General features: G+C 35.6%; 1 protein-coding gene across 9 annotated transcripts in view; it reads left to right on the forward strand.

The window, feature by feature from the left end:
- Nucleotides 1-17,761, forward strand: part of ntm (neurotrimin) — a 278,381-nt gene that overhangs the window by 188,795 nt on the left and 71,825 nt on the right. For 3 of the 9 annotated variants that reach the window (XM_042732777.1, XM_042732783.1, XM_042732782.1), the window contains exon 2: nt 17,227-17,317. In XM_042732777.1, coding sequence (XP_042588711.1) covers nt 17,227-17,317 — 91 coding nt within the window. Of the gene's footprint in view, nt 1-16,619; nt 17,318-17,761 lie in introns of those variants that run through there. The other 6 variants (XM_042732774.1, XM_042732775.1, XM_042732780.1 and 3 more) reach the window with 4 other exon arrangements.

Consider the following 17,761-nt stretch of genomic DNA (forward strand, 5'->3'; position numbering starts at 1 on the left):
TTATGATACTTTAAAGTAGGGATGCACAATATTGATTATATTTGATTATGATGATTATTATTGATGATATTGATGATTATATTTGAGTTTTATTATTATTATTATTATTATTGGTATTGGCCAAGATTGAATTTAATTGTGTATGCCCTAATATCCTCAACATCTAATGTTTACTTAAAGGTAATTAAGAAAATGCTAATAATTCGATAACACTGTTAAGGGAATAGATCACCCAAAAATGAAAATTTGCTTCAAATTTACTTACCCTCAGGACATCCAAGATGTGGAGGAGTTTGTTTCTTGCTCATCAGTGGACCCTCTGCAGTGAATGGGTGCCGTCAGATTGAGAGACCGAGGAGCTGATAAACACATCACAATAATCCACAAGTAATCTGTTAAAACCATTTTAAAACCAAATGTTTAAACCAAAGTTAAAACCATTGTTTCCGGCTAAAAGTCCTGTATCCATAATATTGCTTTCTCCGCTTAACAAGTTATCTGAAACAGGTGAGAATTCTCATTGTGACGGCACCCATTCACTGCAGAGGATCCATTTGTGAGCAAGTGATATAACACTTTCTCCAAAACTTTCCCAATGAAGAAACAAACTCATTTACATCAAGAGAGGGTAATTAAATGTTCTTCCTACTGTATTTTAGAATCCTTTAATGCCAAAATTCACTTTTAGCATTTAAAAAAAATATATCATTTTGTAGTCTTTTATTTATTTATTTTACACAAAAAAGTATTCATTATCAGTTATCAGCCATAGCGTGACAATAATCAGTATCCATAGTATTAAGAATGTTTTGGGTGAACTAATTCTTTCATTTGCTACTAGGCTGCTGAAGAATTTCTCTCAAGTCAAACTGTGTCACTAAGATATTTTATATTAATTCTGAACATATTCACCCAAAACTAAAAACACAGAAAAAAGTAAAAGATCTGTGTTTTTGTGCTTTATGTGTCACTCACAAAAAACAGACAAGATGAAAGAATTTCAACAGTAACAATCAACTTTGTAAATACCAGTCTCCTTTATCTATCAGCCTTGAAAAGTATGCTTTTCTTCTTGAAGTAAAAACTGCATGTAGGCATTGTTAATTGGCTGCTCTTGTCATTTATAAGTTCTTTTTCATTTTCTGACTATAAAAAAGTATTTTCTTGCAGAGTGTTCAAACACCAGATGTGCCACCAATTCAAGGTTAACCTCTGTGCCTCCACATGTCCTTGGACGGATAATACGAGCATCAGTAATTCTGTGCAGGGACGGGCTTCTGACTTTGCTGTCCCCAGAGGAGGAATTGGGTTTAATTTTCATGCCTCTTGTTTTAATGAAAATATGCTAAACAAAAATTTAACACCATCAAGCACATGAATGCAAATCTAAAGAGTCACTTATTTATTTATTTATTTTTATGTGTGTATTTTTTATGGGTTGATTCTTTTAAGACACTCACTAACAGAAATATAAATTGTGCTTATGCTCAAGCTCATGCCAAAGGCTTTCAAAAATTAAACAACATTTGTAAAGAGAGATGAGACAATGAGAAATGATTTGAAGAAGATTTAATCATAATCTCTGAAGAGGGTGTGATTGGAATGGCTTTTCAGAAGGATCAGTTACACCCGAGTCTTTGTGTCCATACATATTATTATGTGTCTCTGTGTATGAGTGCGTATTAAAACCCACAATCTAATCTACAATATTCTGAAGCCAGCATTAGAAATTGCTCATTTAAAGTGTCTCTCTTCTAGTATTTTCAGTGATTCAGCACCTTGCATACAGTCAGAATAGTTTTTATCAGGCACAATAACAATAAAGATTAAAATGTGATGGCAGCATTAAAGAGATCAATCAAAATTCACATCAAAATGAAAATGCTGTCATCAGTTACTTCAGCAAATTCTTTATTTACATGCATGAACTGATGCACTAAAATGAATCACTTTTCATTGATGCGTATGAAACAGGATATTGTTTCAGCTCATTTGGCTGTTAATGACAGACAACTCACTGGAAAAAGTAGCTGATTACTAGAAAAGCTTCATGGCAGAAAAGCTACTGAACGAATTAGCCACTTTTAGTTAGTTACACCCCAACACTGATTTTAATTATTGAAAACTGCACCACAAAATACAACATTGCAGGAAATCACATCAGTTGCCAGTAAAACTCTCAATAATCAGATTGCATGTAAAAGCATGGCAAGATATCAATAAGTTCAATAACTAAGCAAAATGTTGGAGTATATCGAAATATTGGGTGATATGTTTTGCTGTAATTATTGTAGATAAAGCAAGGAAATTGTGCCATTATGGGCCTGATAAAGAAGCACGATGGAATGGATTTCTGCTCAATTATTGTGTGGCTCCATTCACACATTTAATGAATTAAAAACGAATTGCATCACCGGGGAGCTTCAGAAAGACTTTACGAATTTAGATTTTGTAATGAATTTATTAATCGCCTGCAATACAGGAAATTGCGGCAGCTACTTTACAATCAACTTCCTACTAGAATTACTGATAAATGAAACGCTGATTGCAGATATCAGTTGATTTAATTATTTGTTTTTAATACAAAAATTATTGCAGTATGAGTTGCTGTATTTACTTAGTGTTGAAAGTACCACAGCAATAATGGAAAGGAGTTAAATCTGCCCCTGGTTCAAGTACTTGACTCCAGTCTACTCTAGTGACACTCCATCGCAGCTGACACTCATTCAGCTGACATAATTCATTTGTGTAGCACCTTTACAATACATATTGTTTTAAAGCAGCCTTAGTGTCTTACAAACCCCCACAGAACAAGCCAAGGGTGAGAGTAGCCAGGAAAAGCTCACTGAGTTAGACAGAATGAAGAGGAAGACACCTTGAGAGGAACCAACCTCTGAAAGCATGTCACCTAGTGTCTAGTGTCACCTAGCGGAATTACAAAAATAAAGCATATTTTCAAACAATCCTTACAAACACTCATGACAACTGTTCTCACGTTGTGATATATCTTACTATTTTTTTTTTCCTGGGGCTTGACGGTAAGGAGCTAACAATTGAGTTAAGCTTACCATGTCGAGATGAAATTCCTCAAGTCCGGCGTTTCGATTGAAACCCAAACATTCCTTCAAGTTCTATACAAGCACCTCTTGTGTTTACACTTGTTTTGCCACATTATCTGTCACTGTATATTTTGGCATGTTAAGTCTACAAATTTTGACTTTTGTAACATGAATTAATTTTTCATGTAATGCGTCAACCATGGTCCCACTCCAACTAAACACCCTATGGCTCAGCCTGCTACAGTAGCCATGCCCTAAGCGCTCACTATTGGTTGAGTTGAAAAGAGATTGACAGGTCTGAATGGACCTCTCTAAATGTTTTTATTATGTCTAGGAGGCTCAATATTTACACTAGGGGGTGAAAAACCCATTTTGCAATGTAAATGTAATATTTAAACAAATATGTACAAACATATACAGCCACATGCTTGTTTTTTAAGTACACACTACCTAGTATACTTGTATATGGTAGTGTGCTCTTCAAAACATGAAAATTAAAGGGATAGTTCACCCAAAAATGAAAATTCTGTCATTAATTACTCATCGTCCCAAACCAGTAACGTCTTTGTTCATCTTCGGAACACAAAATAAGATATTTTTGATGAAATCCAAGAGCTTTCTGACCCTGCATAGACCGCAACGAAACTGACATGTTGATGACCCAAAAAGGTAGTAAAGACATCGATAAAATAGTCCATGCGACATCAGTGGTTCAACCATAATGTTATGAAGCTACAAGAATACTTTTTTTGTGCACAAAGAAAACAAAAATAATGACTTTATTAAATAGAAGACTGACACAGAAGAAAGAAATGGTTGAATAAAGTCAATATTTTTAGTTTTATTTAGTTTAGTTTTATATTTAGTTTTCTTTGCACACAAAAAGTAATGTTGTAGCTTCATAACATTACGGTTGAACCACTGATGTCACATGGACTATTTTAACGATGTCCTTAGTACCTTTCTGTGCCTTGAACGTGTTAGTTTTGTTTTCTTTTATTTGCACTTTAGTTCTCATCTTGAAGGATTAGTTGTATGTTAGACTATATAAGGTAAAGAATATAATGCTTGAGCTAAAAATATTCTATTTCCTGTTGAATATAAAGCACCAGCCGAGAGGCTGCAAGAAGTTATGTGAAGGAAAACAACATTTTATCATCAAGCTTCCTCTAAGTCATGATGCTCATGTTGATACCACATATCAGAAGATATGAGATGAGTGCTTTAATGTTATTTTAGAGGCCCTACATCCTAGCTTCTTGGAAGATACTTTGCATTGAATACTTACTGTATAAAAGCAAATCAACCCTAGTCTCAGGGGAAACAGACAGATACACTAAAAGGAAACATATGTTGAGTATGCATTATGATTGGATGAGTGTTCCTCTGTTACATGCACTGCAGATGCTCTGTATGATTTTCTGACCTTCTTGCAAGATTAAACCCCCTATTTTTTTTTACTCTAAAATACTCACTGAATTATTGCCTCACAATAAGAGTTGAAAAACATTTTTCCACAACACTGTGCACTACAAAACTTGTATGCACTATATAGTGTACACTAGATGATGTGTACATGCTGTAAAGAAGCAAATGTTTATTACAAAGGGATTTTATCATGCTATTTGTGCACTAAATTAAATGTACAAACTATATAAATAAGTACATTTCACAAATAAGTACAAAGAAATGGCAAGTAACAAATAAATGTGAAATCTAGAAGTAAAAAATATTTTCTTGTAACACATAATATTGATGATATTATAATTTTTTTTAATTAAGTGTCTTCTTCAGATGCTTCACTGATTAATAAGTCACAAAAAATAAGTGTTGAATAATTATCAAACAATAAAAATAAACTACTTTCTGAAACGCTATTGAATGAGGTCAGCTAATATATTCCCTGCTGTTATCATAAGACTAATTATGTCTTCATTAGCATAAACTGCTAATCTGTTAGATTAGATTAGATTAGATTAGATTAGAAATTAATCACTATACTTTATGTTCCCCATGACAGAAAAAAAAAAAAAAACAGTAGCCTTACTCTAATAAATACACACAACAGGCCAGAAGGGGCTTCATTATCTAGAAAGTCACAATTCCAGTTATGGAAATAGAAACCTTTACTGACAATAAGAGATAAGAATATTTCAAATTAGCTGCTTATTATGTGCAAAATTGTAATAAGAAAGGTCATTTAATTTAGATAGTACGGTGGCAATCAGAAATGTCCTCATAAGGGACGAGCAGAGGCTGAAGGGGAGGCAATATGCAATATATCTAAATGAATCATGCGCCGTTTGATCCGCGGCTGATATTAGATTTTCCCTCTCTCTTGTTATTGGTCCTCCCTGAATTGGCCGAGTGATATAAACACTGATGACAGCTTTAGTGCCGCCGACTCTGTGCATTTACGCCTGACCTCGATGTGCTGTTGCTCGGGGAATACGAGAAGTGCCTCACTGATAAAGCCACCTACAATATTTCGATTTTTTTTATTTTTTTCCTTATTTGATGTAGCCACAGAAACTGAGCCATAATATAGTTTCTAGGCCACGTCTGGGAGAGAGTGGCAGTGTTAAAAGTAGTCTGCCTCACAGACCACTGCACAGGAAAAAAATAAAGCGAAAATAGGATGATGAAAGAGAACCTGGTGGCGCTGCAGTGACATATCTCTGTTTCTAACGTCCGCCCTTGAAGGGAGGGAGGCAGATATAGAAAGCCAAGCGAGAAGGGTGAGAGAAAGTAAGGTTGTACGCAGGTAAATCAAAGAGGGAGAGGGGAATTGTGGGTTATCGAAACAAGTAGTTTCCAGCCACATGTAATTCACCTCACAGATGATGACTTTCATAGTCCTGGACCAGTATTCGATCCTGTGGGGATCGGTAAATCTGTCAGAGAGCGAGTAAACTCCTTTCTCCCCCTGTAATCTCATTTGCCTTTGATGACAGCGGTGCATCACATGATGCCGGTGGTTTGGCAGTGGCAAAGTCTATCCTGACAGCCAAACCCACCAACCACACATCAGCTGCTGTTACAGCCACACAAAAAAAAAAAAAAAAAAAAAAAATCCCATTATCCATTCCAGAAATCCATTATCTGCTAATGTGTGTGTGTGTGTGTGTGTGTGTTTTTTTTATGTGTTATCTAGGAGTGTTTTAAGGGCCTAATGGAGTTCTTATCTTTATTTTGCTCTGGATTCTGGATTTGCAGTATAAAATGTTGCTAATTACATGCTGCACTGGAGGTTTCTCGACTAATCGGTTAATTTATTTACATATCATGGCTTTTTTGAATACGGGAATTTGAGTTTTTGGTCAGTTCCTGCCTTTAGAATTGCTTTAAATGGATAGTACACTTTAAAAAAAAAAAAAAAAAAAAACACTGGAAGATATTAAATAAAATAAATAAGAAGAATGTCCCATTAAGACGTCTGTTCAAGCCCTGTATTTGACTAATTGCGGTTGTACACAACAGCTAGGATTTGAACAGATCCATTAAAGCAATAGCTTACCCCAAAATGAAAATTTGCTGAACAATTACTCACCCTCAGACCCAGATGTACAGTGGGGAAAATATTTATTTGATCCCCTGCTGAATTTGTAAGTTTGCCCACTTACAAATAAATGAAGGGTCTGTCATTTTTATGGTAGGTTTATTTTAACCGATAGAGATATGTCCACTCCTCTTTACAGATCTCTTAAAATCATTAAGGTTTCTTGGCTGTTGTTCAGCTCCCTCCACAGATTTCTGTAGGATTGAGGTCTGGAGACTGGCTAGGCCACTCCATGACCTTTATGTGTTTCTTCTTGAGCCACTCCTTTGTTGCCTTGGCGGTATGTTTCGGGTCATAGTCATGCTGGAAGACCCATCCATGACCCATCTTCAGTGTTCTGGCTGAGGGAAGGAGGTTCTCATCCAAGATTTTACAGTACATGGCCCCGTCCATTTGCCCCTCAATGCAGTGAAATCATCCTGTACCCTTAGCAGAAAAAAAGCCCCAAAGCATAATGTTTCCACCTCCGTTCTTGTAGGGGTGTTGTTCTTTGGATCATAGTCAGCATTTCTCTCCCTCCAAACACGGTGAGTCGAGTTAATGCCAAAGAGCTCAGTTTTGGTCTCATCTGATAACAGCACTTTCTCCTAAGCCTTCTCTGAATCATTTAGATGTTATTTGGCAAACTTATGTCTTCTTGAGCAGGGGGAAGTTGCAGGCGCTGCAGGATATCAGTCCATTGCGGCGTAGTGTTTTACCAATGTTTTGCTTGGTGACTGTGGTCCCATCTTCCTTAAGATCATTAACAAGCTCCTCTCGTGTAGTTCGGGGCTGATCCCTCACCTTTATCATGATCATCCTTACCCCATAAGGCAAGATCTTGCATGGAGCTCCAGACCGAGGCCAATTGATGGCTATTTTGTATTTTGTATTTCTTCCATTTCCAAATAATCGCACCAGCAGTTGTCTCCTTCTCACTAAGCTTCTCACTGATGGTTTTGTAGCCCATTCCAGCCTTGTGCAGATCTACAATCTTGTCTCTGACATCCTTTGACAGCTCTTTGGTCTTGCCCATGGTGGTGGGAGGGGTTATTGTGTGGACAGGTGTCTGGACAGGTGACATTAGAAGTAACTTCTTAAAGTGGCAGGACTAATCTGTGTTCCACATGGGCACATAACCAATCTGTGGGAGACAGAATTCTGGCTGGTTGGTAGGGGATCAAATTTATTTCACTCACTGAAATGCAAATAAATTTCTAACCTATGTACAGTATAATGTGTTTTTTTCTGCATTTTTTGGTTGAAATTCTGTCTCTATTCATTAAAATAAACCTACCATAAAAATTACATACCCTTCATTTCTTTGTAAGTGGGCAAACTTACAAAATCAGCAGGGGATCAAACAGATATTTTTCCCACTGTAGATAAGTTTATTTAAAAAAAAATAAATCAGATTTGGAGAAATTTATCAGTACTGTACACCACATGCTCAGCAACGGATCCTCTGCAGTCAATGGGTGCCGTCAGAATTAGAGTCCAAATGGTTGATAAAAACACCACAATAATCCACAAGTAATCCAAACACCTCCAGTCCATCAATTAACATATTGTGAGGTGAAAATCAGGCCGAAATCCATAATGATGCTTCCTCCAGTGAAAAGGTTGTCCTCACATCAAAATCCTTTGAACAGTGCTTGGTCTTTGTATTTTTATCTTATTATTTTGATTAGGTGATTGGTCTGTGCATATTTCTCTTCTGATAATTTATATGATAAGAAGAAGCAATGGTTTGAAGATAAAAACACCTTTTTTAACTTCTTTGGGCCAGATTTTCTTTTGGCATTAAATTAGTAAACTACTATCAGGATTTACTAACGACGCGCAGTGAAGAATTGCGCTGAAAAGGCATGGACACAGTATTAAAATGAATCACGCAACACGATTTACTAACGTTTGCACTCGTCAAATTACTGATATTTGCTGCTTTATTTAACGCCCCAAAAAAGCACGTCTTAAACTATCCTAGAATCCTTTCTGCCAAATGCAGGGCTTAAACATAGTCGTCTACATGGGAAATTTTTCTTATTTATTTCTTCAAAGAGAGAGTTGACATTTTGAGTGAATCAGGCGGTTGTTAGAAATAGCATAATTGGATCCTTGGGCTTCAATTTATTGCCATACATCCAAATTCAGCTTCAGGATAAGTCTCTCCAGGTGATACTCTAAAATTCATTACCAAGTGTCACTTTGTTTCACTTTCATCACACAGCGAAATGTCCTGTTCATTTTAAAGTCTTCGAAAGGAATACGCCTCAAACAAAAGGGTATCGCAAAGTTGAGGCATGATTATGGCTTGTATTTGTGAAGAAATCACAAATGTGTTGGGTTGCTAATTTGTCTGGAGGCATATCTAATATGACAAGTCTATTTAAGTAGCTGCTGTGAATTCAATAGGAACATCTCATTACAGTCTAGCATGCTCTTTCCCACCGAGGAGGATCACCATGGCGATTAAAGTGAGAGCGAAGAAGCACATCATGTTTTGCATTAGTGAGAGACGTTGTCTACACAGTAATTTAATCTACTTGAGATCTTCTTTAAGTCTTTAAGTGTCATTTTAGAGCATTCATGCGGTATTTGCTTTTTGCTTCATAACAACAAGACAAGCCTATAACAGGGTCAGCTCAAAACAAATGTGTCATAAAGTGCAACAACTTTTTATTTATCATTTTATCATTTAAAGTGACAGTAAAGACTTATATTAATATAAAATGTAATTTTAATGCAATTTCTATTTCAAATAAATGCACGTTAAGCAGTACAACTTTTTTTCAACATTGACAAAATGTTTCTTGAGCATTTTACAAATAATTTCTGAAGGATCATGCGACACTAAATAAATTATATTTAAAAAAATAAATTGAAATAGAAATAGTTATTTTAAATTGTAATAAGATTTCACACTATTGCAGTTTTAAAAATCATACCTACCTTTGGATATTGTAAGACTCTAGAACAAAGAATAAGGACTTTAAAAATAGAATAGAATAAAAAATAAGAATAAAATAAAGACTTTGAATATACAGTATTTTTAATGATTTAATGATTTATTTTATTTTATTTTTTGAAGTTTGATGTGTTGTAGTTGCATAGAAATTCTTCGCAATTCCTTTTTTTGTGTGTATTGTGGTAAAAAATAACAGCACACACATAAGGTTGAGTAAATAATGACATTTTGATTTCCATTTTTAAAAGAAAACTCCTGTAACACTCATATTTATCTGCATTTTCGTTTCTGATTGCATAATATCTCACACATATTGACTGACATAACATTTTGTCAAATGTAGAAGAGACCCCTCAAAATGGTCTCACCTCTGCAGACTTTAAATGACAGCACTCCTCTTCAGTAACCAGGTAACCAATTTAAACCTGTCAGTTACACATGTATGAAGAGCGATTGGCTAATCTGTGCTCGTAAATTAAATATGGCTGCGCGGAAAGCCAGATGGTTCCGTGGTGTAGAGTTATTCCCGGTAATTTAGTCTCTGAATTTAAACCAGTCAACGGAAAATGAGAAGTGTCTTGATTCGCAAAATTCTTCAAGGGTGTTCTGTTTATGAGAGGTGTTGACACAAGATAAGAGTAATTGCTGCAAAATGTCTGTGCTGTGTGTAATGAGCGCTATCTCTCTTAAACGTCAATGCTTGAGAGACGACTTTCAAGAACAGATACTCTTTCACAGCCTCTGTTTCAAGCAGAACTGATGCTTTGAGGTATTTTGGAAACCATCTCCGCCAACCGGTTTGCAATACACCTTTTGGAATGTTATGCAAATGGAATGCTCTGTTTCATAAGACCACCACAGATGAAAGCAGCCAAAAGCTGGTTTGATGTATAAAACATGAATTACTTTTGAAGGTTTCACAGGTGTACAATAGCAGCACATCCTCTATCACTGAGCAAGGCAAACATTTATGCATTGGTTACAGACCTGATCTGATCATGCAGAATATGTTCATGCAGAATTTGTGCTTTATACAGAAAGTAGCCTACTAATAAACAGTCAATACATTAATAATTACCATGATAATAAGCAGTTAGTTAATAGTGAGAACTAGTCCGTATACTAAAGTGTTCCCATTATTTTCATAGAAAAATAAAAAATAATGAAGAAAGATGCACTTTTTATTTTCTAATACTCTTGAGTCATTTTCTGCAAGTCTGCGCCTCTTAAAAGTATAGGTAAATTATCATACAAATGCTTCTCTGTGCTTATAATTCCCATTAATCTGATTTTATTTTTCATAATAGCTGCTAGTAAACTTCCCCCCTGCCTCTTAGACTTTATTAAAGATGTAGCGATATACACAATTCCCTTATCACTGTTTCACAACAGGATTTGACTGGAGCATGAACCAGTTCAAAACATTTCAGGCGGATTTGTTTTAATGAACCCAGACTCTGTTCTTGAACGAGAGATTCGGAGAGCTGCGAGTGCTTTCTTTGAATACTCATACTCACATTAATTATCTCAGTCCTTGCTTACCTGTACTGCAGTCCTCTCCTTTGCTCAGGCTATAAAAACTAAATATGCTATTGACGTAAACACTTATGTCTTACACTCCAATCCATACAGTAAACTTACTTGTCCTTGAAAATACCCCTTTAATGGCTTGTTATGGCTGTACGTTGTTACCATCATAAAATGTTGCTGCCATTGCTGCATTGGTGTAGATCTATAGTATAACAGTATACTAGTTTGAGTGCTGTGAATTAAAACCCCAGAGCATTATGACACTATCAGGGCATTGTGTCCTTTATTACATTTTTGCCATCCATGCATATGTTTCTATAATTGCTACACACTGTGAGCAGTTTGTCATGCAAAGTGCATCTGTGTCAGAACAATATTTGGTGCTTTGTGCAAGTCAGTAGTCTGATCCTAAAAGTCGAAATGTGTAGAATCAGACATGCTACAAAAGAGAATGGATGGTGTTTAATTACAGTAACCTGATTTTACCACACATCTATTGAATTTGCTGGATGAGCACCATCTTATTCTGATGCTGATGATATTTGATCAGGGGATTTGACCACACATCTATTGAATTTGCTGGATGAGCTCTTTATTATTGTGTTGCTGATTATATTTGATCAGGGGATTTGGTTATTTGTTCATAAATCATAATATACTGATCAGGCTGTGGTTATTTGTTTGTAAATATTTATATAATTATATGTTTATATTATTTTTTTTTTTTTATTTATTTGTTTTTTTTGGCTATTTATATTAAATCTTTTGAAATTAAAATCATATATAGTACAATAGTTTATATTAGTATATATTTAACCTCCAGTTTCTCTTCATATAGAGACAGATAAACCATTACTATAGAAGTAAATCACAACAGTAAAAATAAGACAAAGAGGAGTTCAAGTGACATCAATAAGACAAAGAGGAGTTCAAGTGACATCAATCTCTGTATTGGAAGGAGTTCGAATTGCTCTTGGAAAATAATGGCTTCTCTGTATTGGAAAATAATGGTCACTTCCCAGTTTTTTCCCCATCTCTCTCAGCTCAGATTCTTCAGTTCCGGGTGTATAGAGATCTGCCCGATCACTCATCCCAGGGTGTCAGTATGTGTTAGATGAAGAAAGTGAGTGATTTAGCACACTAGCGTGAGTGTGTGGACGTGCACACGGAGGTTTACTCTTACATTCCGGTCGCAAGCCACTTGGAGCTCTCACTTAAGCCGTAAACACTGTTTTCACAGATACGTAAAGACACGTATTATCCCTCTCAGAGCAGCATTTTAACTTGATTATTGTTTTTCAGCAGTACTCTCGACCCAGGCAATCATCAGCTAGGTGTTTTGAATGCTGAAGTGGGTTCCATTTAGCAGGCTAAAGCAAAACACTGAAAATTACAAAAGGCCCTCTATGATATATAACTGAGTTCTCATAGTGACACGATATTACATAGCCAGCAGCATTGCACCAAATCAGCTGGGAGCCCACAAACTGGGAATTGAGCTGTCGTCCCACAAATGTTATTGAAGTGCCGTGCCAATGCACTGAAGTCAACATTGCCAGCAGGGCAGAGTTTAGCAGAGCTTATGATGTCTTAGTGAGTAAGGTTTCACAGCTTCAGTTTATACAGACATCTTAACTTATAGTGGCAAAATTTCCCTGTTGAGAAAACCTTCAGGCGGGCATGTTTTTTTTTTTTTTTTTTTTTTATCTGTGTTTTCTCCTTCTCAGAGGTGGAGGCATACTTCAAAATTTATGCTTTCCGCTATAACTGATAAACGGGGTTTGTTTGTACAGTATTGGTCAAACTTAGAGTTTCCACAAAATATTAAGCAGCACAACTGTTTTCAACCTTAACTCTAGTACTATGTTCGATTTTTGGGTATGATATTGATGGAGCGGGTCAAATTGACCCTAATTGCCTTCAGTGCAATTCCCTGAATATCACTTTATTAAAAACAAGAAGGAATCAAGTATGAGCAGAAAAGTTTTAATAACAGTATTTGTCACACAGTGCAAACAATTAATAACCCCTAACTGTTACCGTCCTGCTGGTAGAAGTTTACTCTAAGTCTACTATATTACAGTTAAATCCTAATCTTATCATGACAAACTATAAATCATTGGAAAGGTCTAAGACTCCTAAATAGATATTGTATCACTATTTTTGGTTACATATTATGTAGGAACAGTAGTAGATTAATTTATGACAAAAGTGCACCTCAAAACATATACTACATCATAATAGGAGTTCTGACCTTTGTCACAAAAATTTGTTTTCATTTTTCCCTATCACATTTTACTAACCATTATAAATTATATATCACTTGAAAGCTTAAAATCTCAAAATTCATCATGTGAAAACCATTTTGAAATCAGACATTGCGTTAGAAATGGAAATGTTACTTTAAAATCTTTTAGCGGACTCCTTCCCCTTAGTGGGGGTGTCATTTTACGAAATGTATTACGGTCTTTTAGAATCAAAACTTTTTATAATCTTACCAAAATACATATCGTTGGAAAGGTCTGAATCTCAAGATTCCATATTTGGTGGATATTTTGTGATAGATGTAATATTGAGAGATAAATATATAAATTTGTGGCAGAAAAATTGCATTAAAAAAAATCTATGGAGTTTGAATGGCACCCGGTAACTAGTTTTGGTATAACAAAATTTCATAGGAACCTCAATTTTTATTTATATCAACTTCAAATTTGGAACACAACTTCATGTTCATGGCCCTAAATGAGAAAAAGTTTTTAAAAAAATTCTGGAAGAAAAAGATAAGTTAAATAGTATTTCAAATAGAAATAATAGCTCACTTTTACCATCTGAGTCTGAGAAAGTCTTTTTCAGCACTGAAAATAATGAGAAAAAGTTTTTTTCTTCCCTTTCCAGGGTAGTAAAACACCAACATAACAACATACAGTATACTTACCCAAGAAATATATTTAATTTGGGTCTGTAAAGTTACCTTGAAACAAACAAACAAACAAAAAAAGTGGGTAAAATTGACCCGAGAACATCAAAATTGTCAGAAAATTATTTGTGTGCACTTCAAAACACATCAGTGTATCCTCACTTTGCATGTCCATGGCCCTAAATGAATCACAAAATATCAATAATAAAATCACAGATTAACTGGTATTTCAGACAGCTCGAAAATCAAAATGGGTCAAATTGACCAGGAACATAATACAAGGTTTAATAATCTTTCTTAAGAACCAAGTCAGCGTATCAGAATAATTTAGGAAGAATTATGTGAAGCCATCTAGAGAATCCTATTGAATCTTATGGGGAAAGCCTTGGAAAAAAAAAAAAAGTCTTGAAAGGTGTAACAAAAATGGCAAAAGCAAAGCTCATTTAAATCCATCATGATCCAGATATAAAAGTCACCGTGAGGGATGTACCTACCTATAACAATCACTATTAAAAATGAAAGCAAAATACCAAACACAAATGTTTCACTTCTTGACAGCAACCGCAAATAGTTGCTAGATTTTATTTTGAGATGAGAAGACTCACAGGAATAGTTGTCAAATATAAAGTTCAAACATTTATTTATTTATTTTGCGCAGTGTGGCTGATGTACTGTAAAAATAGATCTCTATTGAATCTATTTTGCAATTAATTAATTTGGTCAGCAGCGGATGCAGGTGAAATATTTTAAATACTTACAGTGATAGTTAGACTCTTAATATTTCATGGTTTAGTTTAGTGATATATTAGGGCCAAAAATCTAAAGGGGAGGAATAAATAATTTAATTTTTGTGCCAGTTTTTAATGGGGAAAAAAAATGCAAGCTTTTCCAACAAATTCATGACAGTTCATAAGCATTTTACGATTGGTTGCAAATTTATTTATGCATGGTGACATTTTACCAAGTTACACTAACATTTTCTTTTACAGCTTTGGATCAGCCAATATAAATTAACATCCCATGCCACAGATAAAGTTACATACTGATGATCTTTCTGAAGTTCTGCAATGAGACCTCAGAATCACAGGACCCTGGTGGGCAAACTTAAATCTTAAAGGAAGAAGGAGAGCATCTGGAGCACAGAGTGAATTAGTCTGTAAGATACTGTACAAACAAGTCAGATGATAGATTGATAGATAGCTTCTGTACACGGTCTGCTTAGTGGGAAATTTTTATGAAAGAAGAGTCTTATGTGTTGATTCCCTCATTTCTGTTCAGAAACCCACTGCGTGCAGTTGTTTAGGCCACTGTCACATTGATTCTGGATCTCTTGAGTGATCTGTGACGACTCATTGGCACATATGCAGAGAGGGAGGATCTGTCTGAGAGGCTAGAGAGAGAACATGTTGTGTTTCTTCAATTGCTCCTCTTAAAATTCTTTGGGCATTCTCATCCTTCTACAGGAGGTGAAGCTTGTTATGAAATAAGTGCTGCTGTCTTGAGTGAATTGATTACTTATGGCTGATGGTAGAAAGTGGAAGCAGGTGGTGTCTGAGAACATTTATGAAATACTGGACATTTAATTTTTTACAGAAGCATTATGTCAATTCAAATGCTTTGAGGCAACTTCTAAAAAAATATATTTATATTGTAAAATTAAGTTGCATGATTATTGAAGGGAAAATATGTATTTGAATATATATTTGAAAGTACTCTCTTATGGTCCCCAAGGCTGCATTATTTGAAGAAAAAATAAAGTAAAATAAAACAGTAATACTGTGAAATATTGCAATTTGAAATGGCTAAATCCATTTGAACAGGCTATAGATTCAGTCATTTCAAATTACAATATTTCTCTCACACACACATGCGCATGCGTCTTATTTCTATGAATTGTGAGGACTTTCCATAGACTTCTGTTACTTTTATACTGACCAAATGATATTTTCTATCCCCTAACCCTAAGCCTACCCCTTACAGAAAACCTGTTTGCATTGTTACACTTTCAGATAAACATTATTTACTCTTTTTTTATATATTTTTTCCCCTCGTGGGGACTGCATGCCGGTCCCCACAGTGTAGCATAAACAAGAACACACACACACACACACACACACACACATACACACACACGGCTATATATTGATATGCAGTATTTATTGGTTTTACATATGGTTTTGTACTGTTTTCTTTTTTGATTATTAAATACTTAATAATGTCATGTTAACAATTAAAACAAATATGTATCTTCTTAACCTTCAAATAACACAGAAATTATGTCATCCAGTTTGGATTTTCAAAACAATCTCTTAAAAAGCTAATTTTGTACTTCAATTTTCCTGTCATCCTCTCTGTCTAGACATCATTCTTTTCGGTTCTCAAAAATATGGGTTATTTGATTTGTGATTTTGTGCAACAAAGCTCAATTTTCTCTCTCGAGTGCTCCTTGAACAGTCGTGCTGAATAGCAGAGGCTGCAACTACAAGGCAATCAATGAATGTCGCTCACGCATTGCATTACTCCATACAATAGCCGCTGTTTGCGCGCTGGTTTTGGCGCTGTACTGCTGCTATGACAACAGTGCGCGCTTTTTTCAACTTGTGCTTGATTTACAGTCTCTATTCGCTGTAAGCAGGCTCCGAGCAACGGTCCCACTGGATGGAGACTTTTTTTTTTTTTTTTTTTGAGAAGACTGTGTATACTCACACTGTACTGCACTGAGGAACCACAAACACCCTCCATATCCATTTACGCGCAGCTGGAATGACATTTTGGCAGGTTCATTCGCTCTCGGCTCACTTGCCTTCACTTCTTAAAGTTTGAGACAGAGTGTCAATGAGAAAAATAGGTGGATTTTGAGCTCGGATATTAAAAGGACCCAAGAAAGCAGAAAGATTGAGGGCACCACTAAAGTGTACATTTCATTCATACGTTATTTTATTTTACTCCCATTTCCATGGCGACGGCACGGCGCGGTCATCGATAAGCGCACTGTACTAAGTACGCGAGGGATTTTGTTGTCTACCAGGGGAGCAAATCTGGATTAACAGATGAACTGTTATGGCTAACTAACGCGTTTCTCTTTGGGACTACTGTGAACGGATTTCCACTCCGAGAACTCCGCAGATGAAGATGGTTGTGTGTGGATGCTGCGCGGCGTCCTGGAGGAGGTGTGTGGTGATGAGTCTCAGACTGTTGTTCCTTCTCCCCGCAGGTCTGCCTGTCCGCAGTCAGGGAGAATCCCAATCCGATAACAAACAGATGGACAATATCACGATCAGACAAGGAGAGACGCTCTTCCTCAGGTAGGCGGTGATGGTTGTGCATTTATCATGGTGTCATGTTGCTGTGTCCTGAGCGAAAAGAGCATCAGGATTGTCAAGTGTTTTGCATGTCGGTTCATGACGTTTGTCAGCTGATTTTTTAAAGACTCATGTTACAGGGTAAAATGTTTTAGTTAGCTTTAAAATTTGTGAAATTGTTAATGTGCTTTATGTTTTCCTTTATAAGTTTTGGTGCACAAACTGTAAACTGTTTCAACTCACTATAAGTGAAAAAAATTATATATATATATATATATATATATATATATATATATATATATATATATATATATATATATAGTATAAGTGCTGCACTACTTTTTAATTAAATTCAAGTGGTCACAACCTGCAGTTTATTGCATTTTCCCAGCCACTTAGAATTGAATTAGCCTGCTGAAGAAGAACATTAAGTTAAAACTTGATAAA

This window comes from Cyprinus carpio, chromosome B10, assembly GCF_018340385.1.
Source record: "Cyprinus carpio isolate SPL01 chromosome B10, ASM1834038v1, whole genome shotgun sequence".
NCBI classification, from domain to species: Eukaryota; Metazoa; Chordata; class Actinopteri; order Cypriniformes; family Cyprinidae; genus Cyprinus; species Cyprinus carpio.